Consider the following 27,538-nt stretch of genomic DNA (forward strand, 5'->3'; position numbering starts at 1 on the left):
GACTTAAGAGTTAAATCCTACATGTACTGGAGTGACTTAAGAGTTAAAGCCTACAAGTACTGGAGTGACTTAAGAGTTAAAGCCTACAAGTACTGGAGTGACTTAAGAGTTAAAGCCTACAAATACTGGAGTGACTTAAGAGTTAAAGCATACAAGTACTGGGGAGACTTAAGAGTTAAAGCCTACAAGTACTGGGGTGACTTAAGAGTTAAAGCCTACAAATACTGGAGTGACTTAAGAATTAAAGCCTACAAGTACTGGAGTGACTTAAGAGTTAAAGCCTACAAATATTGGAGTGACTTAAGAGTTAAAGCCTACAAATACTGGAGTGACTTAAGAGTTAAAGCCTAACCGTTCTTAACATTTAATTTAGGACAAAGTTGTTAAGTTACTAGCCCCCGAATTCGACCTATTTAAGTCAATGCGTTATATATACCCATTGTTTGCTGAGATAGACCCCGATTAGAGATAAGATTGGACTAATGGTCCAGTAAAGTCTTGACATGAAACTACTTTATTTCTTATCGCGCCATGGAAGTCTGATCTAAGTTTTAAGTTTATGAGATGCATAACTGTTTCATCTGCAGAAAAATATGAGCGACATCCTATTAGTATATTGATACTAAACGACCACAAATACTCTTCTATAGTTTCAAACACAAATTTGACTTTCCCAGCCTCATTTGCGACCACGTGATTTTGTCTATCATATGTTATTTTATCTTATCTTATTATATCTTATCTTATAGATTACAGAAGCTACTTCGAAAGAGAAGATAAGGACTTCCAACACATTTTATGTGTCAATGTAGTCATGCATGTTGATCAGTGACTTAAACTCTGCCAAGTCGTTGGTTCTCCTGGCTGTTTCAGGCAACCCATTCCATTCTCTAATGGTACTAGGAAAAGAAGGAGCACTTGTACAAATTTGTCCTGAAATGATTGGTTTAAAAGTTGTGTGACACCTTGAGGGCCTTGACCCTTTTCCTTTTGATGTGCACATCCACATATGGAACGGTTGTGTCCCTTTGGGAAGTGGATAGACGCAAACTCATTTCTTGATATGTTTTCTGAAATTGATCTGTAATAAGGTGGGATATTTCTCCAGGCTGCACCGGCCGCCTCGATAGCCACATGACCTTTTCCCCTAGATGGAGTCGTATGCCCGCGCTTAGAAGGTAAAACAACGTGGACACTGTCCATACGACCTGCATCTCTTGTCACTGTAGTGGCTGTACGTTACTGGACCTACTTCTTCTCCACTCCCTTTTTGTGCCTGGTTCTACACCAGGTGTTGTCGTATGGCTGCAGGTCTTTAAGGTACAAGAAACGGATCTTAATCGGCCAACGAGTGGCCTTTGACATTTATTCCATTCTGTGCCAAAGTCACCACATATCAATAAACTATCATTAACTTTTTTTTTATAGAAATATTAAAATATAAAAAACAACATCAGTCTGAGTCTATTAACGTTTTTTTAAAAAACTTAACTCTTTCTTTCCGTAATTATTTACCACGTTCTGGTGGAATCAACGTTGGTATCGTCCGTTAGGAGAGAAAGAGTTAAACTTTTTTTGTTTCTGAAACTCATGACCGATTGATTAATTAATAAAATATATCCCATTTGAGAGATTATGTGCGTGATAGACATTGATAGTGCGTGTGTGCAAGTGGTGTCTTCGGATTTAGTATCCAAGCTTATGATTAATTATCATGTAAACACCTGGTAATCGGGCCTATACGAGTCGAACACCTGAACCAGCACAGAGTGGTTCGTTTCTCAGGATTTAGCATTTTATGTCTATTCAAATTATTAAGTGACTTGGCAGAGTTTAAGTCTGATTAACATGCATGACTAGATTGACCTAGGGACAAGCGTAGGACGTAATTATCTTCTTATTTTTGAAGTAACATCTGTATTTTATAAGATAAGATAAAGTGTGTTTTTTTATGCCATGATATTTTAGTCCATTGTTATTTGATCCTCAATAAGAATTTTGCCTAGCTTATTTAAAAGAAAATAAATGTTATGATACTACAGTTCAGTGACCACATCATTATGTCACGACTCTATACTAAGTAGATATTTAATTTGATTTACATGTTTCGGATGTTCTCTTCAGAGCTGAAGATAACCTTGACATTTTTCTCCAATAATTTTGCAAAAAAATATAGTAATAATAATAATAATTTGCTGTTAAGAAATATATGATTTAGATAAATAATGAGATTTGGCTTGCATTATTCACACAGAAAAATCTGGTCTTTTTTTAATAATACAAATGAAGATCGCATATAGTCTGATCGATATAATAAATAAGTCTATGGTCAGATCAATAAAATCTTCCTCTCATATAAGATTAAACTCTTTTCAATGTTTGCTTACTTAAAAATACGTTCATAACTGATATATCGATGCAAATGTTTTATAATATACTAGGAAGTGATTTACAATGAAAACATGGAATGAAAGATACGAAACAACTTTTTAAAATACTTTTCATTTAACTGCATTATGTCACTCAGCAATCGACCTGTTAATGTCTATGTCATTGTGGTCTAGTACAGTGGTTCCCAAAGTACGGACATCGGGCCATATCCTGCCCGTTTCGCGCTACTATCCATCTTGGTGGATCTAAAATGTGGAGATAGCTTGCTACTGCTAACATAGAAACATTACAAAAATTATCAAATGAAAAAAAAAAAAGAAATTGCTTGGCGTATCTAGGGTGGGGGAGGGAGGAGAAGAATTTGAAAATCCCCCAGGGCCCCCACTTGAGGGTGGGCACTAAATGAGTAGGGTTTTTCTTACATTAAATATTAAATATTACGCACAATGTAGGGGCCCCCAACGAGGCCAAGTCCCCCCCCCGGGCCCCCAAATGATGGCAAATTCCTAGCTACACCACTGCCCTGGATCAACTAATAAAAAAATATATACAGATTTGGCCCCCCTCATTCAATATTTTTAACCACCTAGCAACTAGGTATAAACCTAGTATAAAAAAAGCTAGAGTGTTAGCTGCTGAAACACTATGCAGTGTGAATCAACATCCTAAGGACTAAAAGGGGTACTTTTAGATACACTATGAAGCCATAGATACTCTTTTTCACTGAACATGATACTTTTTTTTTTGACGATGCGGCTGGCGACATGATGAGTGTTAATAAAAAAAAGGTGAACAACCTAAATTCAAACTCGAGGACTAAAGCCGCATCAGCCTCCTCAAGCGAACACACTAACCACTGTCCCATGGAAGTGCTTATGAAAATAGAAGGTTACTATAGTTACCTGTTGTTAGTTTCAAACTTTTCTCTTTACAAAGTATGAAGGGAACTAATTCAAACTTATAATGACGACATCAGTCAAGTACAATTTATTTCCCTTATTCGAGAAGCAAACAAATAATAAATTACCAATTGTTAATTAACTAATTGCTTTTTTTTTATATTCTTTTACTGTCAGGTAAAAGATAAAAGTGTGCAAAAGTTCAGCTTTATTTGAGATTGGGTGTCGGAGAAATAACGTGTACAAACTTTTACCCGACAGACAGACAGAGTGAGTTGATGTAAGCTTTGTAAACTTTTTAATGGCCCCAGACCAAAAAAAGGTTGGACACCTCTGCATAATGTCTTCATATCACGCGCGACTTACGTTTCTCAACATAGACTTTAAATCGAAACCTATTAAATATTGGAATATCGATTAGGTTGATATATATGTCACCTCTAAAGCCGCGCTTATTCACCTCTCGCCTTTTAAAAGCCGTATTTTGCTTGACACGAAAGATTCCAACTAATCAAAGCTGACAAAAAAAAGTGTCTGAAGTCTGAGCTAATGAAAACATTGGTAATGTTTGGGGTTTTCTATGGAATGTATTGGTTCAGGGATTAAGTTTCTTTGTCGTTGCTAATCTCCTAAATCCAGTGCACTTCATCGTTTGCGTAAGTGCTGATAGAAAACTGGGAGATAGGATACATATAGGTTTTATGAAGTGGTGACATAAATGTGTACGAGGAAAAGAAATAACATGTAAATGAAAAAAAAATGAAAGAAAAAAAAAAGAAAAGAGAAGAGAAGAAAAGAAAGAGAAAAAAAAAGAAAGAAAGAAAGTAAAAAAATTAAAAAGAAACGAAAATAAAGAAAAGAAAAGAAAGAAATAAAACAAAGAAAGAAGAAAGAGAAGAAAAGAAAGAGAGAAAGAAAGAAAAAAAAAAAAAGAGGGAAAGAAAGAAAGAAACGAAAAGAATAGAGAAGAAAGAGCGAATAAAAACAAATAAAGAAAGAAACAAAAAGAAAGAAAATAAAAGAAAAAAAGAAAGAAAAAAAGAAAGAAAGAAAGAAAAAAGAAAGAAAAGAAAAAAAAGAAAAGAAAAGAGAAGAGAAGAAAAGAAAGAGAAAAAAAAGAAAGAAAGTAAAAAAATTCAAAAGAAACGAAAATAAAGAAAAGAAAAGAAAGAAATAAAACAAAGAAAGAAGGAAGAGAAGAAAAGAAAGAGAGAAAGAAAAAAAAAAAAAAAAGAGGGAAAGAAAGAAAGAAACGAAAAGAATAGAGAAGAAAGAGCGAATAAAAACAAATAAAGAAAGAAACAAAAAGAAACAAAATAAAAGAAAAAAGAAAGAAAAAAAGAAAGAAAGAAAGAAAAAAGAAAGAAAAGAAAAAAAAGACAAGAAAGTAAGAATAAAAGAAAGAAAGAAGAAAAGAATGTAAGAATTAAAAAAAGAAAAGAAAGAAAAGAAAAGAAAGTAAGAATGAAAAAAAGAAAAGAAAGAAAGAACAAAAAAAGAAAAGTAAGAAATAAAGAAAGAATGAAAGTAAAAATGAAAGAAAGAAAGAAAAAAAAGTAAGAATGAAAGAAAGAAAGAAAAGAGAAGAAAGAAAGAAAAGAAAGTAAGAATGAAAGAAAGAAAGAAAAGAAAAGAGAAGAAAGAAAGAAAAGAAAGTAAAAATGAAAGAAAGAAAGAAAAGAGAAGAAAGAAAGAAAAGAAAGTAAAAATGAAAGAAAGAAAAGAAATTAAGAATGAAAGAAAGAAAAGAAAGAAAAGAAAAGAAAGAAAGTAAGAAGAGTGAAAAATGAAAGAAAGTCAAAGGAATTTAAAAACAAGAGAAGGGAACACTTGAAGTGAGAAAGTTTACGAAAGAAGGAAACACGCTAAGAAGAAATAAAGGAACACTTTAAAGGAATTGAAGAACGTAATGAGGAATAAAATAGGGAAAGAAAAAGGGAAAGAGTTTCAATGACAAATGAGTGAAAGACAGTAGTAAGGATACTAAGGAATGGGAGCAAGTCAGGAATGAAAGAATGAATAACATTTTTAAAAAAAGGAAAAGAATGAAAAATACATTTTAAAAATACAGAGAAAAGGTTTTCTTCAAAGCTTACATCAACTCACTCCGCTCATCCGGTACACATTTTAAACATGGTATTTCTCCCACTTCCCATTCTCGGATCAAGTTGGAAACTTTGCACAATTATTCATTGTCGATGACAACACAAGAATAAAAAATAAAATCCAGTTAGTTCATTGATAAGTGTTAATAAATTGATTTGTTTGGTATATAAAGGAAAAAGAAATGTTAACAGTATTATGATATTATGACTCTGAATGTATAATGTGTTCTTCTCTCTAGGTAAGCTACGTATTTTTATATTTAGCTAGTTAAAAATTGTTGGAGGCGCGGTGGCTGAGCGGTAAAGCGTTTGGCTTCCGAACCGGGCTCCCGGGTTCGAATCCTGGTGAAGACTGGGATTTTAATTTCGGGACCTTTGGGCGCCTCTGAGTCCACCCAGCTCTAATGGGTACCTGACATTAGTTGGGGAAAAGTTAAAGGCGGTTGGTCGTTGTACTGGCCACATGACACCCTCATTAACCGTAGGCCTTTGAAACAGATGACTTTTACATCATCTGCCCCATAGACCACAAGGTCTGAAAGGGGAACTTTTTTTGTTGTTAAAAATTGTAGTATTTCGACAAAATAATAGAATCAAAGTGAATAAGAGTCAAATGTGATTATTATATAATTATAACTGGTACTGCAATCAAGTAAAAAAACAACAACATAGGCCCTATCGGTCTACACATACAAAATACACACAGAGAGAAAAAATGGCATAATAAATAGAAAATCATTTAACAGCAGTGTTTTTGTGTTGAAACCTCTGGGTTCAAAATAAAAGATGCTCTATATTTTATTCCTTTTTTTCCCCGCAATAATTATGACGTAATATTTTTTGAGTTGTGTATCATTGGAGATTTTCACGATGACCTAAATAGTGTCAAAGACGCCAAACTGAACTTTTGTTTGTTTTTACATGTTTCGGATGTTCCTCCAGAGTTGAAGACACTCTACTTCCTAATCCAAACTTCCCGCAGGACGTCGGGGGGGGGGGGGGATGAACCGATTCGATATTGGACCGATATTAGAACCGAACGACACTCCTGCAGCCACCGTGTTCACTGGTTGCCAACTAAATCAAAAAGAATTGAGCAAAAATGTGAACACTATCTCAAAGTGTGGCAGTTGATCTTCGTATCAAATCTCTTTTGTTACCTCTAGTTAGCTGCCCATTTCTTTCTAAATAAATTTTGAGGTCAAAGTCTAACGCTTTCTTCATGTTGAAAAAAAAAATATTCTGTGCTTCAAACGTTTGATTCTGTGGTGTTAACAAAGTGGAAAAAAAAAGTCAAATACTTTAAATAGCTTTTCAATAGGCTTCCTTTATTTTGTACGCCGGATGCACCAAAAAGTTCTTTAATTATATTTTTTTTTCGCCATGTATAAAAATCTCCAATTGAATAGCTGTTGATTAGATATAATAACGCTCGGACTTTGAAACTAGACAGACACAGCAGGAACAGTAAAACTTTGTTTCATTTATAAACTATGCTCGGTGTTGTATTTTATGTAGGCCTATTTAAACTTGCTGTACAGCCCAACTAGCTTAGCAGTCCAGATATCTCTAGATAACAATATGGAAGAAATACGAAGTGGATCTGTGAAAATCTAAAACATAAGGATTTCCACATGAATCCCTTTCAACAGTACACTTTGTGAATTCGAGATAATGTATAAAACCCCTTAAATCGGAGAGAGTAAAATCTAGACTCTAGACAAAACTCTATTTTGGCTCGAACAGTTGGGCCTACTGGGAAAGCGCTGTGGAAAGCCCTTGTGACCAATTTTTGTAGAGAAAGCTTGCCGCCCTATGCGCCTTCTTGAGTGGTATGCTCTTCTAACTGTTGTCATTTCAAACCCTGCCCGCTGCCATTCAGGAACTTTAGGTTAAGACGTAAAAATATTTATTGTTGAAGAAACGTCCGAAACTTATAAACATGCAAAATATAATTTTAAAAAGGGCTTATCTAAGGGGAAGAGCTCCACATTTACAGCCTTATATCTCAATACAGTACCATAAGATTTTATTCCCCCTTTCGATATCAAACGAAATTAATTAATTAACAACAGTTTAATTAATTAACTGGTTAATTTTCATTGTATTGATTTATGTTTTGTTAGAAACAATAAATAAATGTGCAAAGTTTCAACTTGATCCGAGGTAGGGAAGTGGGAGAAATAAAGTGTTCGAAATTGGTACCAGACAGACAAACAGACAGAATGAGTTGATGTAAGCTTTGTAAACAAACAAACAAATGTTCACACATAGCCTACTTCTCATAAATATAAGCTTATACGTCTATTTACCGTGTTATTATAAACTTTAGCTTGGTAACCTGATAGCAAAGATTTTTTGGTTACAACTGTGTTAAACCATACTAACTACATGGAGATCCTTATGGCTGAGCTTGGTCTCAGACAAAAGGCCAAGACAATACCCTTCAAAAACACTGGTGGGGCCACTAAGGGATGGTTTAAAGACAAATGGGACCCGTTTAGGGGATGAATCAGTCCAAAATGGGGTGAGTCTGGGCGTAATAATGAAGCCCAGATAAACCCATCGTGGGGCCAGTAAAGACAAACCTTGAGGGGCTTAAAAGGGATGAACACATAGATTTCTATGGCCAGTGCCTAGCTCACATCTTCCTTTCATTATTTAACATACCTGTTGGTGTGACCATTGGCGGAGACAGTGGGAGAGGTGCTCCATTTGCCGTTTAAACTCCACCCCGCTGGATGACGGCTGCCCTCTCCCTGTCCTACTGTCTGCTACATCAAGACTGGACAATCTCGAGCTGAATTCATCCTTTGTTCTTTTGAAGGCGCTAGAGGTCAAGTGGGGAATGACTTCTCCCTTTAAATGTTTGCGCACCAAAGTGTGGTGACTCACAAGAAACTCTATCCCGTTCATTGTTTTTTAATAAACGAAACAGCTTAACTCAAAAAAAAGTGTCTGCTCACATGTGATAAAAATCACTAATATAAATTTAACAAAGATTTAATAGATCTATGATGTATTTTTTATGAGAATTTTCGATTCGGTGACATGCATAGACTACAGTTTAGTACAAAAATATATATAAATCTTATCTTATATAATACAGACGTTACTTCAAAAAAAAAAGATGATGATTATAATACATCCTACGCGTCATGCATAGACAACTAAAGTGACAATAATCTAAATTTGACTTATTTTAGTAGACTACTTTGTCTTATAGGAATTATAAATTGTTCGCTAAATTATATTATTAGACCTACTATTATAAGAAAACAGGAATCCAAAAAGAAGAAGAAATACACATCATAGCAAAACTTGTACAAAATAAAATGAATAAGTTCGTATTGGACTAGACTACTAATCTAGATCTATTGCTAAGTTAATCAACAGAGATTCATAAATCTAAAAGCATTTTACTTTTCTAAGCGGCTTATCTACAGATCCAGGTCTACAGCCTGTAATATATAGGCCTACGTCTAGAATAGAATAATAGGTATGTTTACGGTTGAATAGTTCGGGTCGATAACCAGGCAACAAAGCACTTACCCATAGAAATAGTTGATTTGTTGTTTTTTTAGTTCAGTGTATGTCGAAAAATTTAAAGATATTTAATTAATTTTTTTTTTTTTTTAATTTAGAATCTAGATCTAAAATGTGTGTAGATTTTATAATAAAAACTGTATTTTTCCAGGTAATCCTGTAGATGAGCGCCCTGCGTCATTTTCACGACATTCTTTGTTGTCAATGCTTGATCAGCAACTTAACTAGATTTGTTTTTTTGGCGGAAGGAGGCGTGTCATTTCGAGTATCGTTGTCGTTGGTGTCTACGAAGTTGTCTTGATGTTTTGAGTGTGTGTGTATATCGCTGTCGTTGGGGTCTACGAAGTTGTCTTGATGTTTTGAGTGTGTGTGTGTACATCGCTGTCGTTGGTGTCTACGAAGTTGTCTTGATGTTTTGAGTGTGTGTGTATATCGCTGTCGTTGGGGTCTACGAAGTTGTCTTGATGTTTTGTGTGTGTGTGTATCGCTGTCGTTGGGGTCTACGAAGTTGTCTTGATGTTTTGAGTGTGTGTGTGTATCGCTGTCGTTGGGGTCTACGAAGTTGTCTTGATGTTTTGAGTGTGTGTGTATCGCTGTCGTTGGGGTCTACGAAGTTGTCTTGATGTTTTGTGTGTGTGTGTGTATCGCTGTCGTTGGGGTCTACGAAGTTGTCTTGATGTTTTGAGTGTGTGTGTATCGCTGTCGTTGGGGTCTACGAAGTTGTCTTGATGTTTTGTGTGTGTGTGTATCGCTGTCGTTGGGGTCTACGAAGTTGTCTTGATGTTTTGAGTGTGTGTGTATCGCTGTCGTCTGGGGTCTACGAAGTTGTCTTGATGTTTTGTGTGTGTGTGTATTGCTGTCGTTGGGGTCTACGAAGTTGTCTTGATGTTTTGTGTGTGTGTATCGCTGTCGTTGGGGTCTACGAAGTTGTCTTGATGTTTTGAGTGTGTGTGTGTATCGCTGTCATTGGGGTCTACGAAATTGTCTTGATGTTTTGAGTGTGTGTGTATATCGCTGTCGTTGGGGTCTACGAAGTTGTCTTGATGTTTTGAGTGTGTGTGTATCGCTGTCGTTGGGGTCTACGAAGTTGTCTTGATGTTTTGTGTGTGTGTGTGTGTATCGCTGTCGTTGGGGTCTACGAAGTTGTCTTGATGTTTTGAGTGTGTGTGTATCGCTGTCGTCTGGGGTCTACGAAGTTGTCTTGATGTATTACTACAGAATGACTGTAAACCCCATTATTTATGTTTTCTATATTAGCATAAGCAGCCCATCCATCAGATACTATGTGCGTTCCAGGCAAAATGTGTTGTGTTATAGCTTGTGTTAATGTTTCTGCAGTGCGATCAGGCACTTCGACTAAAAAACATTTTTTAGATAAAGTCTTTCAACACCTCCAAACACCCAGTGGCCTTCTCTCCTCTGACCTCCTATGGTATTTACGATGAAAGTATTTTGTCTCATCAATCTCAACAACAATTGGATCTCCATTTTCGTCGATGCCACCAATTTCTGAAAGTCCGTGTCTTTCTATCTAGTTTTCACATTCGCCTCTGCAAAAATTGCACCAGTCTATAATAGTTTTGCAAGAAATATTTGTTTGTTTGTAAAAAAAATTTGTTTGTAAAATGTTTGACATGTTTCGGATGTTCCTTCGGAGTTGAAGATAGTTTACTTCCTAGTCCAAACCTCCCGCAGGACGACGGGGGATGGGAGAGAGCAGGGTTTGAACCCTCGACCGTCGATAAATCCGAACGACAGCCCAGCGCGCAAACCGCACGACCAGGCAGCCATCCTGTCTGCTTCATGGATAATGTTAAACTGAGGCATGTCATAACACCAACAGTAAATCAACTGTTCAAGTGCTATGTGACTACCACTGAAGAACGAATCGTCTCGAACTGATTTTCGAAAAGCACATCCTCGGCATGACCAACGGAAGCCGTCGATTCCTTGGGCATAGGCGACCAATTTTGCTGGCTGATGACAAATGATACAGTCGTATGTATTTCTAATCAATCGACGTTTGGCTAACCAGGCCAGGCAGTTTTCTTTTGTATTAATTGCTGCTGATAATCTTGTGAAAGTCCTTCTCTCCTCTTTTATCTGCTGATCAGTCATGATTTGATCTAAATTTACTATTTGAGTACGTCTTACAGCCATTTCTGTATTGTGCACTTATATAATGTGTTACCTTAAAACTTTTAACTTTTATGAGATCACAAGCACAAAGCAGATCGTAAAGAAGTACAAAATAACTATGCCAAACAACTGTTTAAAAAAAATGTTGTTTGAATTCTAGAGTGCCGTAGTATGTTAAGATGGTTGCGAGTCTCTCTTATATAGATTCGACTTTTTTTTTTTTGGGGGGGGGGGGAGGGGTTTGACTGGTGGGGGAAGAATGTTAATTTCAGAAAATTCATATTCACACATTTATCTAAATGCCGAAGGATATCAACCGTCAGTGTAGATTTAGTGTATAGAATTGTCCCCTATCGTATGACTACGTAACCAAACCAAGGTACAACTTTGTCCACTATTTTCGATTCTTTTCTTACGGGCTAGTGTTTCCTACCTGCAGGTTAGCGGTAGTAACGTTTCTATTTTGTTGCTCATCCTTAGGAGCGGTAAACAATTAAAACGTAACAATAGGGATGAACAAGGTAGCTTATTATGTGATACCCGTATGCCACGTTTACAACATTAGAGCCGGTGGAATATTTATTTGGGGCTGTGCGAGGGGAGATAAATAAACTTGGTCAAGTTAGGTGGACAAGTTTATAACTGACAATCTTGAATCAATAATGCATTACTTTCGGAAATTCCCGAACGCGATATATTAATATAGTAGAGTCACTATTGCGGAGCGCAGGCATGTTTGCGGATCAGCGCGTCAAAATTAGTTAAAATTTACTTTATTTTGACATTTTCTGCTAAACTACTGTAACGGTAACGCGCATAGTCAATTTCTCTACATTTCCAATATAAGGGTTTTCCTTTCACAGCAGAAAATTAATTTTGACTCCAGGTTAAAGTTGACAGGTGTGGAATCGTCCATTATTTGCACGTACCAGGAGAACCGCATAGGTCAGGGCTTAAGGCTTTTTAAAAATGATAATGACACATCACCTGCATGATACACATATTTTTAGGTTTATAAATGGATGTGGAAAAACTTCATGTCGTAGCCATCTACCATGAATTTAATTTTTAAAAAAATTGGGAGGTGTTAACCCAGTTTTTACCTTTTTAAAGATAGTCATAATTGTGGAACACTATAGATGTCATTTATTTGACCTGCGCATTTAGCTTAATATTTACATAGTGATTTATAGATTATCTGAATTTAAATATAAGTTTGTATTAGTAAACATAAATTTAAAAACATTTAGACAATAATATTACATATAATATATAATTTATGATTACCAGACGTCCAGCAAAAAGAGGACAAATCATAGGCTAATATCAAATAATATCATATAGGCCTATATAATATTAATATAACAAAAAAGAATTAAAGAATAGTGGAAAATAAAATCTTGTAAGGAAAATCAGGGTAGTGTGACGTCAATTAAATTAAAGAGGTAAAGAATAAAAAGTGGAATAAAAGTGACAATGTGTTGTCTTAAGCTTTAATAAAATAAGATTAATGTAAAGGATAAGGTGTTCAATTATTATATAAGACTAATAAATATATGCTTTATATAGGCTTTGTTCCGACATTTTTACCGTGTTCCGCAATTGTGACTTCTTAAAAAATCCTGTTCCGTAATTGTGACTGACCATACCTCAGTCGATTTGAATGTAAAATTTAAATATCTGTTGAAAAACTAAACAATACGTCTATTTTTATCGGAAAATGGAAGGGCAATGCCTAGAAACTTTTAGTTTTTCCATAGGTCTAACCATTACGGAGCAAAAAATTGAAAACTAAAAGTAGCTGCAAACTGTTCCGCAATAGTGACTCTACTCTAGGTTATTCCCCCTTTTGATAATCATTATGGTACTGAAAAACTAGGGTCCTTCGATGGGAAGTTTTACCACATAGATTACTATTTTTGTTTACTTCTTTTAGCAACATGCCGTAATTTAAACTGTTTCCTTTGACAACAAAGATGGCGACTCTCATACTAGACAATGGTGCGGGAACAGCCAAAGTAGGATTTTCAACTGATTCAGAACCTAAGTAAGCTTCTAGATCTATATGTTACTACTTTGAGTTAGCATAGATCGAAATCTAGTTCTATATTACTCCAGAACTTTCTAAATCTATAGCGTTATTTCGTTAATGATAATGTAAATGTTAAACTTAATGTCTAATGACTAATGTAATAAATGTACTATGAAGAGGAGCTAGAACTAGAACTTCAACTTTGAACTTATAAAATAATAGATCTATATTATTATTATCTTATTAAATTATTTAAATCTAGTCATACTCATAGTCTTAGTCATAGAATCCAATTTCTTCTTCTTCATCGTTCTCATTGTTATGTTGGAGTGTTCATATGACTAGACCAATACATGAGATGAACTGCGCAGTGGTTTCCAAATCAGGGAGCTCTCCATATAGTTTTCTTTCTATTGGGGTGATTTGGGGCCAATGTCTTATACGGGCCTCTTGGTAGAGAGAGCAGTTTTGGAGGACGTGGTCGGCATTTTCTGGTGATACTCCACATGGGCAGATTTCACTGGTTCCAATTTTGAGCTTCCGGAACATGTGTTGTCGCATTCTGTTGTGTCCGGTCCTGAGTCGAAAGATTAGACGCTGGTCTTGTCGGGATAGCTTATAGTAAGCATCATCTTTCTTGTGATTTGGATGGGAGCTCGTCCATTTCTCATTTATTTTATCTACAATTAATTTCTTCATTTCTTCTGGATAGAGAGCAGAGTTTACTTGTGAGTTTGTTCTCCCACTCTTGGCGAGTGTGTCAGCCTTCTCATTTCCTGCTAGTTGTATGTGAGCTGGTATCCATTGAATGACAGTTTTTTTGCTGTTGTGGTTGAGCTTTGTGAGTGCTGTTCTGAGGTTTTTAATATAAGGGGAATCAGAGTTTTGCAGGCTTTGGAGGGTTGTTTTTGCGTCTGTTAGAAAGACAATCTGACTGTGAGGGGAACTTGGATGATTTGCTAGCATGGTAGCAGCTAGTGCTAGTGCTTCCCTTTCTGCTCTGTGACTGTCAGAGAGCTCTCCAGTTGCAAAGGATTTTTCTAGTTTTCCTCCATCTGGCCATTCGATAAGTATTCCAGCTCCTCCATTTGTGGTGGCTTTATGGGATGAGCCATCCGTGTAAACTCTGATCCACTGATTGCTAGGGTAATTGGTATGTAGAAAACAGTTCACTATTTCCTTGAGCTCTGTTGGTCTGTAATCAGATTTTCTTTTTATGTTTTCAATATGGTCCCTTATAGTAGGAAGAGGGCTTTCGTCCCAGGGTGGAGATTCATTATAGTGTATCGAGGATTCCAGAGTAATTTTTTCAAGTTGGTGTTTCTTTTTTAGGTTTAGAGATTCCTGTATGAAATTGGTCCTTTTGAGACGGTTTTTTGTGCCAGTTTTGTGGATTTTTGTTCTGAGTGGGTGCCTCTCCAAGGTTTCCAATTTTGTGAATTGGGAAAGGATTTTTATTTCTCTTCTTTCATCCAGAGAGATCAGGGCAGCGGTTTCCTCCATAGCTCTTATGGGTGTTGTTTTGATTGCTCCTGTCATTATCCTTAGACCAATATTTTGAACCTTGTCTATTTTTCTAAGGTTGGTTTGGGCTGCTGAGCCCCATGCTGTGGCACCATATTCTAGTACAGGTCTTACATAACTGGTATAGGTCTTTTTCAGGATGTTGTGATTTGCTCCCCAATCTGTGCCAGCTAATTTTTTCAAGAGGGATAGTCTCTGGATGCCTTTACTCTGTGTTTTATCTATTTGGTTTTTCCAGGTTAGTCTCGGGTCATAGGTGACTCCAAGATAAGTAGGGCTGTCATTTTTTTCTAAAGCTTCCTTATCTAATGTTAATTTTATTGTTTGTTGTTTTGTTGACAGTGAGAATATGGTATATGTTGTCTTTTTTGTGTTAATGGACATGCCCCAGTCTTTGGACCAATTATTGAGTTTATCAAGAGCATCTTGTAATCGAAATTTCGATGTTCCTACATATTCTTCTGTGCTAATTAAGGCAAGGTCATCTGCATACATGCTGCTCTTAACTTTTTTGGGTAGGTTTTGATTTAGATCGTTTATGAATATTAGGAAAAGTGTTGGGGATAGGACTCCTCCTTGGGGGACACCATTTTTTATACCCACTGTGTGGCTTCTTTGTCCTTGCATGCAAACTAAGGCTTTTCTATTATTTAGGTATTCCTTTATCCAGTTGTACATTCTGTGGGATATGTGATGCTGGATTAGCTTGAGCAAGAGACCTTGTTCCCAGACTTTGTCAAATGCTTTTTCTAAGTCAACCCACACAATTGTTGTTGGTTTCTTTTCTTGAAAGCCGTCTTCTATTTCTTGTGTGATGAAGGCAATTTGATCTTCTGTTGATCTGCCTTTTCTAAAGCCAGCCTGGGCTTCAGTGAGTAGGTTATTTGACTCAAGGATCCATGTCAGCCTTCTGTTTATCACTCTTTCCATCAGTTTGCAGGTACAGCTAGTGAGGCTGATGGGACGGTAGCTATCCAGTTTATTTCTTGGCTTGCCGTGCTTTAGTATAGGGATCATAATGGCTTTTTTCCAGATGTTTGGAATTCTGCCAGATTTCCAGCTAGCATTGAATAATTGTAGCAGTTTTCTTTTGGCTTGAGGACCCAAGTGAAGAAGCATGTCATTTGATATTTTGTCTGGGCCCGGGGCTTGTTTTGGTTTGAGGGCTTTTAGGGATTCATCTAGTTCCTTCATTTTAAGATTAGTGGTCATTCCCAAGGAGTAAGCTGGATTGTTTTCTTTAAATTTATCCTGGATTTCTGAGTTTACATCTTTATTTCTACTTTCATTAATTTGTATTTGTCCTACGCTTTGGAAAAACTTAATGAATTCATTTGCTGCTTCTTGGCCTTTCAGGGGTTTGTTGTCCTTTTCTATTACTATAGGAGTTGTTCTGTTTTCTTCCTGGTTGAGACATTTGGCTATACGCCAGAGTTTGTGGCCATCTCTATCTACGTTTAGTTGTTCTGTTTTTTCATGCCAACTTTTCCTCATGGCGGAAAGGTAATTTTTCCTGAAAACTGCGTTAGCTGCTTTTAGATTTATGTTATTTTCTATACAAGGGTTATTTTCTACTGTGTTTCTGGCTTCAATAGTGGCATTGTGGAGTTGTTGAAGGTGATCAGACCAGTTGGGGATATAATATTTTCTTGCTCCTCTAGGAATTGATTCCTTAGCTGCTAGGAGTATTGCTTTGGAGAAAGCTGAGAATGACTTATTAACCTGATTTGTTTTGCAGTTTATTGAAGTTGTATATAGGTCTGTGAGCTTTGAGAATAGGTGCCAGTTGGCTTTTTTGTAGTTCCATCTGGGGATGGTGGAGTTTTCTGATATTTTGAAGGAGGTATCGATACTGATCAATATGGGTCTGTGGTCGCTGGTGGCTAGCTGGTCTGCAACTTCTCTAGTGCACTTTTTGGATAAGTTGTCTGTTGCAAAGGCTAGATCTGGAGTGGTTGATGTTAGCCAGGCTCTTGAAAAAAAGGTTGGTTTGTCCTCAGGTTTATTTAGCAAGATAAGTCTGTTCTCTGCTTGCCATTCTTCAATTTCTTCTCCCCTGGCATTTAGGTCTGGGTATCCCCAGCTCTGAGAGTGACTATTCATATCTCCTAAGATTAGACAGTCTTCTTGGTCAGGTATTTGAATGTGGTCAATCTCTATTTCCTTGTCTGGTGGGAAGTAGCAGTTAAATAGATTAATATTTCCATCTGGGAGAATTAGCTTAGTTCCCATTATTTCTGATTCTGAGGAGTTGGGCATAATTATGTCTGTGGTAGGGATATCATTTTTAATGAGGGTGAGGATTCCTCCTTTGGGTCTGATTTCTCTATCTTGTCTGATGCAGGTGTAGCCTCTAATGGAGAAACGAAGATTACTGTTCAAATGAGTTTCTTGGATGCAAGCTACATCAATTTCTTTCTCATGCAGAAATATTTTTAGAGCTTCTTTTTTCTTTTGGATGCCCTCTGCGTTCCATTGTAAGATTTTTAGACTTTTGGTCTTGGAGTGTTGGCCAGTAGTATTTACTTTCTTGTCCCTGCTCCTGGCTCCACAGGCAGAGATAGAAGAACCACCAGCTCGCTTGTGTGGGCTCCTTCGAGGCGGAGAGCCCGGCCCCCTACCTGCGCGGCGGGATTCCACAGGCAGGACGCCACATCTATTAGAATCGTTACTGAACTCCAACATAGATGAGGTTGCGTGTCAATGTGTTATGCGCCAGGAGGCCCATTGACTCCGACTTCAGCCTGCTTTTCTTTCTGGGTGTGCTCCCATAGCCTTTGATCAACCAAGATCATCTGCAAGGCAGCAGGTGTTTATTTTCGGAGTTTTCTCTCCTAGATGAACTGCTATCCCTAGCTAACGGGTTTCATCTACCCGGGTTTAGAGTTAGAGCGCCCTATACTCGCTTTTTGCAATCATTTCCCTGGATTTCTGAGATGTTTTTAGTAAATATTCTAACCACTGGAATACTTCACCTCATCCTCCATGACTGCAAACCAGTTGGTCCGCGGCTGTTTATTTGCTATTCACAGCTAACCCTTATATCTAAGGGTCTTTCCCCTATCCGCCACCTGGGGACGCGCTTGGTAGAAGGTGGTAGCTCCCCCAAGATAGAATCCAATAAATACAGACGTTACTTCAAAAAAGAAGATATTACTGTTGATTACGTCCTACACGTCATGACCGATGCATTCAGTCATGGATATTAACCAATGACAATGACTTAAATGTCTTAAATTCTGCCAAGGGCCAAGTCACTGGTTTTCCTGGCTAGCTCAGGCAACCCATTCCTAGACTAGATGCTAAATCGTTGGTTTTCAAATTTTCATGCCTGATTCAAGCAACACATTCCATTCTCTAGTAATGATATGGCAAGAGGGAAGAAGGAGCACTTAAGAATTTGTTCTTAGTGTATGGAATAAGAAATGTGCCTCTAAACTAAACCTCTATCTTTGTGACCATAATACGGATCATCATAATATCATCAGACATTATTTATATCTAGATTCTAGATCTATATTCTATATATATTAGACTATATCTAGATTTAGTAGTCATCATCTAGATTTAGATCCACTACACCTATTTTTTTTCTTTTTTATTATTTATTAGCATTAATAATGGAAAAGTAAATAGAGAGCTTATTAATAATCTCAATTCTTAAATACTCTAAATATTACAATTAATTACCATATTTTAATGTCATATATGCTCAGAAGTTCTGAGAATACATACATAGCTATTGCTCTATTACTTTATTCTTTAAAAAAAAAAAAAGTAAAGTTCAGACTTTGTGATCTGTGGGTAGATGATGTAGGTCATCTGTTTCGGTGGCCCACAGTTAATAAGGGTGTCTTGCAGCCAGAACATTGACTAATCGTCTTTTCTTTTTTTCAAACTAATGCTAGGTACCCATTAGAGCTGGGTAGAGTCAAAGGCACCATAAAGATCCCGAAAGTAAAAATCCCAGTCTTCATCAGGTTTTGAACCTGGGACACCCGTTTAGAAGACAAACGCTTAACCACTCTCCTCTATTCTACTTAGAAGATATTTTTGTAGGTCTTGAAATGCAATTCTTTTATCAAAGAAAAATTATTTTAATATTGTGAATATATACGAGTCTTAAGTTATTAAGTTTTGTTTCAGAATTATACCCAACTGTGTGACAAAAGCCAAAAATGTCAGAACACGAATATTCATTGGAGACCAAATTGAAGAATGCAAAGACCTGTCAAGCCTATATTATTTGCTGCCATTTCAGAAGGTCAACACACAATTATCAGTTGTTAGTCTTAGTTTCAAAAAGCCTAAATATATATAATAAGGTTGTACTTTTTTTTTATTATCTTGTTATTTATTTTGCAGGGTTTCCTTGTTAACTGGGAAATAGAAAAACAAGTTTGGGATCATATGTTTAGCAAAGATGTCTGTCAGGTGAGATGATTACAATTTTTATTTATTTCTACACTATTAGTTTAATAAATACATTTTCACACTTTTTCTTTATTTGTGCAGAATATTAAATAAGAAAAATTTATGTGAATTTTTTTTCTATAAAGTTTCAAAAATGCTGTATGTAATAAAATCTTAAGTATTTTCAACCCTCTTGTTTTCCAGGTTGATTTCAATGAGACGGCGCTGCTAGTGACGGAACCTTTCTTTAATTTTCCTTCCATTGGTGAATCCATTAACGAAGTCATCTTTGAAGAATACCAGTTCCAGGCCTTACACAGAACTCAAGGTAAAGTCCAGGAGTGTTAATTAATTTTATTCACATTAATAAATTTTTTTTAAATTTTATATTATATATATATTATATATATAGCATTTTTCAAGACATGTTATGCTCAAATGAAATACAAAATAATTGTAACAGTATATTTGTAAGAGCAAAATCAGTTATTCTATAGATTAACTCTAGAAAAATATGTTAATGTGCAGGAAATTGTTTCATTTTTCACATTACTTACATAATGTGCAAATTACCTAGATAAATTGTAGCTCATTAAAGTTTTAAAAAAATCATACACTTGTTACTGCTAAAGTACAGAAATCAGTTTTTCTAGGATTTCAGCAAAGCTTACATTGGGTTACTTTGAACATTAATAAAGATATTATGATCTTACTGAATATGTCCCATTAATTTTGATATAACAAGGTTTGTCTATATTTAATTAGCAGTTATAAACTAATACTTCCATATTCTTATTTCATAACATAGCTAATGGAAGACTTTAAACCTAATGTAGAGTTTCCCTTTTTTTTTTTAAATTCACTTATTTACTCAACTTCAGGTTTATCGTGAACAATTAAAAGTGTAATTGAAATTACTTCAAGAAAAAAAAATTCTCTGTATTATATTTTAGTAACTCCAGAATATTCTATATATCATCAATTATGTTATGTGTTTTTAGATAATGTTTCATAAAACATTGCTTTGTTTTCTTCTTTTTTTTTTAGCACCCACACTTTCATGTTACAAACATCAAACAGATAAAGTCACAAGTGGCAGTCTCTTTGGGACCTTGGTTGTTGACTCTGGCTATTCCTTCTCACATATTGTTCCATTTTATAAAAACAAACCTCTCAAAGAAGCCATTATACGGTGAGTTAACTGTCTGATGTGCACAAACCCTAAAGTAGTAAGTTCTTTCTTAACAGCACAGAGAAATTTTCTTTGATTAAACTTTTTTTTTTCATTGCTGGTGAACTTGACATCACAGGTAGTTTACTGACAATTGCTACAGCCTACTTTAAGCTCTTAAAGTAAAAGAGTGCACAAGATAATGTCTAGATAAACTGAATTTATTGGTGGAGCTTGAAGACTTTAAATTACTGCATTGCAAGTCAAAGTCCAGGCTTACAGTTTCTTTTCAAGTAGCTTTCAGTATATAAAAATGTATTTATAACAGGTTCAAGATAAAATTCTTTGAAAAAATGACATATTGAAGAAATTTGCCTCTTTTTAAGTCTCTTATAGATATTATTTTTGTTTCCTCAGTGTAAATGTTGGGGGCAAAGTTTTAACAAATCATCTCAAAGAAGTTATATCATACAGGTAAATTCAGCTTTCATTCTCTTGTCTAGATAAAATATACAAAGGTTATAGATTACTCACCACTGCAGATAGGGATTTCTAATTAGTTTTAATAAAACAGAAGCTTGACCTTCTCACTGCCCAGAATTATGTGTGGAAAAACATGCTTTGAAATCTCTTTTGTATTTTGCATTGCACTATTAAATGGGACTCTTGGAGACGTCTGCCAGGTCATGGGATATGTGATCTAGACTGTCATCAATGGTCATGGATTTGAACCCTGCCTGCAGCCATCGCCCACCATCCTGTGGGAGGGTTTGAGTTAGGGTGTAAAAATGTTCAATTTTAAAGGAACATTGGAAACATGTCAAACAAAACAAGTCAAATTTAGTGTCCTGTGCCATTTTTTGTGGATATCATAAAATCATCTTAATCTATCCCTTAGTCCATTGGGGCATCACACAAGATCTGTATACCGTCTTTCTCCATTCCTCTCTGTCCTTTGCCTTGGATAGAATTTCATTCAATGACAGGCCATCATAAAATAAATTAGTTAGAATATAAAGGTTGTGATTGATATGATTCTATTTACAAATCATTGCACTCATCTTATCTTAAACTATAAAATATTGACGTTACTTCAAAAAAGATTATTACTTCCTACCCGTGTTCCTAGCTCAATCTAGTCATGCATGATAACCACTGATTTAAATTCTGCCAAGTCATTGGTTTTCCTGGCTGGCTCAGGCAAATTGTCCTAGCTTATGGAATGAGAAATGTGCCTTTATCTTTGTGTCTTTCTGAGTATTTTATTAAATTTTGTATTTGTTTTATGTATAATTGCTACTTTACTTATAAGTCTTCTATTCTGAAGGCTTTCTAAATTTAGTGATTTTACTAAAGGTGTTATTCTAGTCAAATGTGAATATTCATTTGTTATTTCACTGCTCTATTTTGTGTCTGTTCCAGTTTCTTAATGTTTTCTTGAGTTGAGGGGTGTGATAGTAAGTGTATGTGTTTTGCGTGGCTGGTAGTGCAGTGTGTGTGTGCCTGTGTATGAAATGACCAGTGGACCTTGAGTGTACATGCTTGAGTGAACAGCAGTGTGTCAGGGACTGTGTATAAAAGGAAGTCAGAGTATAGAGAACAAGTGGCTGGAGTAAAGAGCATAAATGACGAATAAAATCATTGTGTTTATTGAAGCTCGTGTTGTTTTAGTGGGTCTTTTACAAGGGATCCCAAACAGAGGATGCATATTCTATAAATGGCCTAGCCAAGGTTATCAGTGATATCACTAAGTGATAGGGCTAGTAAAAAGACATGCAATCTTCATATACTGCCACAAACATTGTCTATTGAACTTTATATAGTTTGTTTTTGTAAAATGTTTGACATGTTTCGGATGTTCCTTCAGAGTTGAAGATAATTACTTCCTAGTCCAAACCTCCCGCAGGACGACGGGGGATGGGAGCGGGTTCGGGACCATCGATAAATCTGAACGACAGTCCAGCGTGCAAACCGCACGACCAGGCAGCCATCCTATGTTTATGTAGTTTTTCTCTCGGAATGCTTTTCTTCTCAGACAGCTGATGGTTATGGATGAGACCTATGTCATCAACCAAATGAAGGAAGATGTTTGCTATGTATCCACACAGTTTAAAAAAGATATTAGTATAGCCAGGTAAGACATTTTCATTAAGAAAGAAAGACACAAAAAGATTTACTCCTGCAAGGGTGAACAACTATATAGAAAATATAATGAACATGCTTTAAGGTAATCCTGTCGGTCCAAATTTAAAACAAGATATCCATAAGCTTCTTTAGTATTAATTATTTGTCTTTTTCCTTTTTGTTTTGTAGCTGATGAAGGCCTAATAGCCCAAATGTCCTAGTTTTTGCTTGGTCCATTGGGGTTACCTATATCTATGTTTATTGTATTGTCATTAACAAGGGAATACAAAATGAGACCAATCACTCCAAAGATTTTGAAGCCACTATATTATTGTATAACTTATTGGGCAGAATGACTTTATTTACCACTAATGAAAATGTTTAAAAACAAGTTTGACAAATCTCCATTTTATCACTTGCTAAATTTCCATTTATGAGCATTTTGATCAGGAGAAAGTGTTTATGAAATTAAATGTATGAGAGAGAAAGGAGGTTTTCTGTAATTATAGCAGGAGACTGATAGAAAATAAGCAAGGTGAGAGAGGAAAAGTAGAAGGAGAAAGATTCTTCTTCTTTTAGCCAGCTTTTCGCTGCTGAGCTGTAAGCTTTTTGGCAGACTGTACCAAGGAAAAATAGCAAGCTGTTATTTCTCAGTGGTTCATCACTCCCATACAGAGTGTTGGTTATGAGAAAGGTTCAGAGAGAGAGAGGGAGAATTAATGTTCACTATATTAATTGTCAACTTCAATTATTTCTTTAAGCTGATTTGCTGAGGTGGCACATATAAAAAAAAAAGAATAAAAGTCAAATCTGTCCTTTCAATCCCCTGTAGGTTAAAGTACCCAGAAAATACAATCAGTCGCGACTACATACTTCCAGACTATACACATATTAAAAGAGGTTATGTGCGCGCGCCAGAAGACTCAGGCAAGGCAAAGGGAGATGAGCAGGTTAGCTAAACAAATTTTATCTCTTTAAATGGAATTTTACCCTCTATAATGTGTGGTAATGGCCCTTGAAATGGTATCTATGCTTTCTAAAGCATATAAAAGGAGACTCTGGTTTCTGAACAAAAAAAGAAATCACATAAATATTATTAGTTGATTTTAATCAAATGTCTAACATTACTTTCAATTAACCCTGTGGACATTTTTAAAACATTAGCTGGAAATGAATACTTAAGTTCAGGTTTAATTTTTAAAAAAGGAAATATATAATCATACATTTTGAGAACAAACAGATAGTAAGATAAATAGTGTGATCTAACTTATGTGAAATTTAACATTGACTGATATGCTCTTTTTGTTTTCATCAAATCAATTATAATGTTATAAATATTCATGTTGAGTTTCTTTTGAGATCGAAACATTTTATTTACCTTTCAATTTTTGCAGATGATCAGAATGAACAATGAAAGATTTGCCATCCCAGAACTGTTGTTTTATCCATCTGATGTTGGCATTCAGGAGATGGGACTCTCAGAGAGTATCATGCATTGTATGACGCTAGTCGACAAAGGTTGGTCTTGAATTGAGTAAAGGGGTTGGGAATATTTCATCCACAGGCTTCATCTGAGGTGCCTTGAATGGCATTGAGAAATAGTTCTTAAATCTTTCAAGGCTTCTTTAAAAAGATGAAAATGATAGCTTGCTAGAGAAAATCTTTACAGTTGTATTACTGAATTTATCTTCATCTCATATTGATTAGACACTGCCTTTCAGCCCTACGGTTTTTAAACTAAAAACATTTTCATTACATCATGACTTCTGCTATTATTGTTTGAAAACTTGGTTAGAGGAGAGGTCTGATCTAGATATAAAATTTTTTCTAGACATTAAATTTTTTTTTCTAGATATTTAATTTTATCTAGATATTTAATTTTATCTAGATAATTAATTTTATCTAGTTGTTTAGTTTTATATATACTGAAAGTAAAACTTGTTGTTGACTTAATTATGTAGCTTTATTATTACTTTTCTTTTGCTCATCTTTCACTGTGATCTCCTGTGTGGGGAGGGGGTATCTAGGAGATAGTTTCTGTACAACTTTTAAGTAATCAACAGACCCAACTAAGCTCAAGATTTAAACTCCTCCCACCTGAAAGTTAGCCATTTGGCTTATGTATCTTTAGCCATACATTGTTCAATGTTTTTAATGATCTATTATTTATTTCTTCTTTCTGTGATCTGTTATTTATATCTACCTTCAGTGATCTGTTACATTGTTTTACAAAGTTTATATCAACTCACTCTGTCTGGTAAAAAGTTTGTATATATTATTTCTCCCACACCCAATCTTGGATTAAGCTGAAATTGTGCACAATTATTTCTTTTACCTTACAACACAAGAGTCAATAAAAACATTAACCAATTAGTTAACTATTGGTAATTAGTTATTTTGTTTGGTATCTTGAACAAGGGAAGAAATTGTACTTGACAGATATGTTGGTATAAGTTGAATCAGTCCCCTTGAGGACTCTTGAGCCCTGAGTGAACATTTTTTTATGCATTTAAAAAAAACGATCATGTAAATCTTCTTCCTTCCCCCTTTCACAACTGGTCCAGACAGGTGATAGACCATAGTGCATTTAGAAAGCTAAACAAAAACAATTGGTAAAAATATTGCTAATTGCACAGATTTATTATGTCTAAGTCGATTTTTACATATAATTACATGATTGATCCAAACTAATTTATACAATTACACTTAATATAAGATTTTTTTAATTTTTTAATTTTAATTTGTTTTTCTTGTGTTATCTTCAGAACTAGTCCCACACCTACTGAATAACATTGTACTCACTGGGGGCAATGCTCTTTTACCAGGATTCCAAGACAGAGTGTAAGTTTCTCTCTTAGTCATAAACAATACCATTAATAATCTTTTATCCGTGAGGATTTTTTTTTTTTATTGTGCATTACATATAACATTATAGGACCAAACAATTCATATTATATCACACAAAATATATGTTAATACCACAGTCTCTCTGAAACATTACATGAGAAATTTACTACAATTAGTTACATTTTGTATAATGATTTTATTGCCAAAGGAACAAAAGAGTGCTTGTTATTGTGATTGGTTGAATTCCTGAGTCAGAGAGTGTTTTTAATGCTTTAAAGAATTATAGCTTTCTTAGCATGGCATCATTAGGAAACCTTTTTCAATCAGATTCACATTTGTATGCATCTACTTTGAACTTGTGTCTTCAGCATTGTGTGTAATTGTGGAGTACAAACTACTGAATGTAGACCTATAGTATCAGAATACAGAATAAAATAATTTTCAAAGAATGAATGATTCCTTTCCTGCTCAGTTTTCTAAGCAAAGGTTACATGGCTGTTCTAATTACTTTGTATTTTTAACAGTTATTAAAAATAATAAAAAACACTTTCACACAATGTATCTATTCTACTGTTGATAGATTCCAAGATGTCAGAAGTATGGCAAGTGATGATTATGATGTTGGCATTTCAACACCTTCAAAGTAAGTTTAATATATAAACTACAGCAATTATGGCATTAGCTAAATCTAGCTTAACCATTTCCTTTTGACTAGGGTTGCACCGCATAGTAGCCCCAGCTCTGGTCGAATATCCGGCCATTTTTCACTATTTGACCATATTCTGCTCCAGCAGGATAGTTGTCCTGATAGTTAAATGTACACTTTAGTATCAACCTGTCTAAATGTGCTTGTCTTTCTCCCCCCTCACCCCTATTTGTTTAGTCCATCACATTGAGTTTATAGATAGGTGAACACATTAAGACAACATATTGATTCGGTCTTGAAGTCACATCTTATGAGGAAACTTGAGTTTTTTAATGGAAATAAATCTCAATTAGGGGGCTGGATTACACGACACACCCCTACTTGCATGACCTTTTTTACACAAACTACGAGTACATAACCATATTTCATTAATGATGGTAATTGAACTAAATATTACTAATTGAACTGATATAACTAGTTGAAATAAGTTAAAACTAAAAATAAAGTAGTAGATAATCACCAAGTTAAAAAAAAAAGGTTAACTAGTAGGCCACCATGTGAATTAAAAAAAAAAAAAAAAGCAAAGTGTTCACTAAATACTCAGAATTTGTTCTGTTAAGTAAAAAATTTGGGAAAACATTAGGTTGAAGATTCACATCCCCCCCAAAAAAGTTGAGTTTGTGATATAATTAAAGAGATAGAGGTGCTAATTGAAAAAGTGATTTGTTACACTTAACATGGGCTTGGGTACACAGTAAAGGACTGTTGTTAAAAATCTATTTTAAAATTTTAATTGATATTAAATATTTTAAAGTCTGCCTCCTACTAATTTGAACATGTATTTTTATTTCCAGTCCACTGACCTATGCCTGGCAGAGTGGATGTGATCTGGCCCTGGATCCAATTTTCCCATCAATGTGTGTTTCAAGGCATGACTATGAAGAACACGGCCATGTAGCTTGTATCAATAAATTTAATGTGTCTTGAATGAGTTGCTTTGCTTGTTAATTCATACACACTTTAGCCCAAAAGAAAATCCATTGCTGATAACAGACGCAGACGGCAAAAAGATTATCTTATCTAAATCGACCACCGATGTTCAATCATAGGTCTGCGCTGGATGTTGCTTAATATGTAGGTCCTAGCTGGGGCTTGGATTGCCACTTGGAATACTGTACTCTTCAATAATCTTCAGATTTGAAGAAAAGCCTTATTATTTATTATTAAAATGTCTAAAACATATGTGTAAATATCAGCCCTGATATTGTGATTGTGGTTTAATGTAATTATGGCGAGGTTGGGGTAAAATGCCTCAATGTGGTTATAGCCCAGGAATCAACGCAATTAAGTAAACCTGCCCCAGTGAATCATGCTGTATGTGTATAAAGGCCCAGGATTTGATTCTTTTGTGTGATAATAGATGCTATTTTGTGTTTATCTCATTTTGAGATGACAGGTCTGTACAACGTGGCAACTAGCTATTGGTCTAAACAATGCCCACAGGTTGTGACATTGCAGGTCAGTGTTGAGGCCTTCTATAATGAATGGTCTTGCCCCACCGGTTCATTCTGAGCCCACCCACATGGCATTTGTCCAAATACCTATATAGCCATTCCACACCTGAGCCTAGATGTAATCAGCTAAATTACTAATTACTAGAAGTTGGTGTATTCAAATACATCATAAGGTCTCATTTAACAA

At 35.4% G+C, this 27,538-nt stretch overlaps 2 protein-coding genes across 6 annotated transcripts in view; one reads left to right on the forward strand and one right to left on the reverse strand.

The window, feature by feature from the left end:
• LOC106067666 (F-box/WD repeat-containing protein 7-like) overlaps window positions 1-8,846 on the reverse strand; it is a 37,473-nt gene extending 28,627 nt beyond the window's left edge. The window contains exons 1-2 of one of the 5 annotated variants that reach the window (XM_056033853.1): window positions 8,819-8,846; window positions 8,066-8,376 (exon numbers count right to left, since the gene is read on the reverse strand). In XM_056033853.1, the coding sequence (XP_055889828.1) occupies window positions 8,066-8,311 (246 nt within the window). In that variant the 5' untranslated portion in view covers window positions 8,312-8,376; window positions 8,819-8,846. Of the gene's footprint in view, window positions 1-8,065; window positions 8,456-8,661 lie in introns of all 5 variants that reach the window. The other 4 variants (XM_056033854.1, XM_056033855.1, XM_056033851.1 and 1 more) reach the window with 4 other exon arrangements.
• Window positions 8,847-12,954: 4,108 nt separating this feature from the next.
• LOC106073568 (actin-related protein 6-like) lies at window positions 12,955-26,825 on the forward strand. The gene is made up of 12 exons (XM_013234174.2): window positions 12,955-13,127; window positions 18,783-18,900; window positions 19,002-19,070; window positions 19,254-19,377; window positions 20,097-20,241; window positions 20,638-20,694; window positions 22,256-22,354; window positions 23,177-23,294; window positions 23,739-23,862; window positions 25,110-25,185; window positions 25,772-25,834; window positions 26,692-26,825. Exons 1-12 carry the CDS (start codon window positions 13,057-13,059, stop codon window positions 26,822-26,824), a joined length of 1,197 nt encoding a protein of 398 aa, XP_013089628.2. The 5' UTR covers window positions 12,955-13,056; the 3' UTR covers window position 26,825.
• Window positions 26,826-27,538: the final 713 nt, after the last annotated feature.

This window comes from Biomphalaria glabrata, chromosome 6 (genome assembly GCF_947242115.1).
Source record: "Biomphalaria glabrata chromosome 6, xgBioGlab47.1, whole genome shotgun sequence".
NCBI lineage: Eukaryota > Metazoa > Mollusca > Gastropoda > Planorbidae > Biomphalaria > Biomphalaria glabrata.

Excerpts from the sequence above, each read along its gene's own strand:
- LOC106073568 (XM_013234174.2), top strand. The coding sequence starts at position 13,057 with ATGGCGACTCTCATACTAGACAATGGTGCGGGAACAGCCAAAGTAGGA. Across the intron at positions 22,355-23,176 it reads AAAGATATTAGTATAGCCAG|GTTAAAGTACCCAGAAAATA; the intron begins GTAAGACATTTT and ends AATCCCCTGTAG. Across the intron at positions 23,295-23,738 it reads AGGCAAAGGGAGATGAGCAG|ATGATCAGAATGAACAATGA; the intron begins GTTAGCTAAACA and ends CAATTTTTGCAG.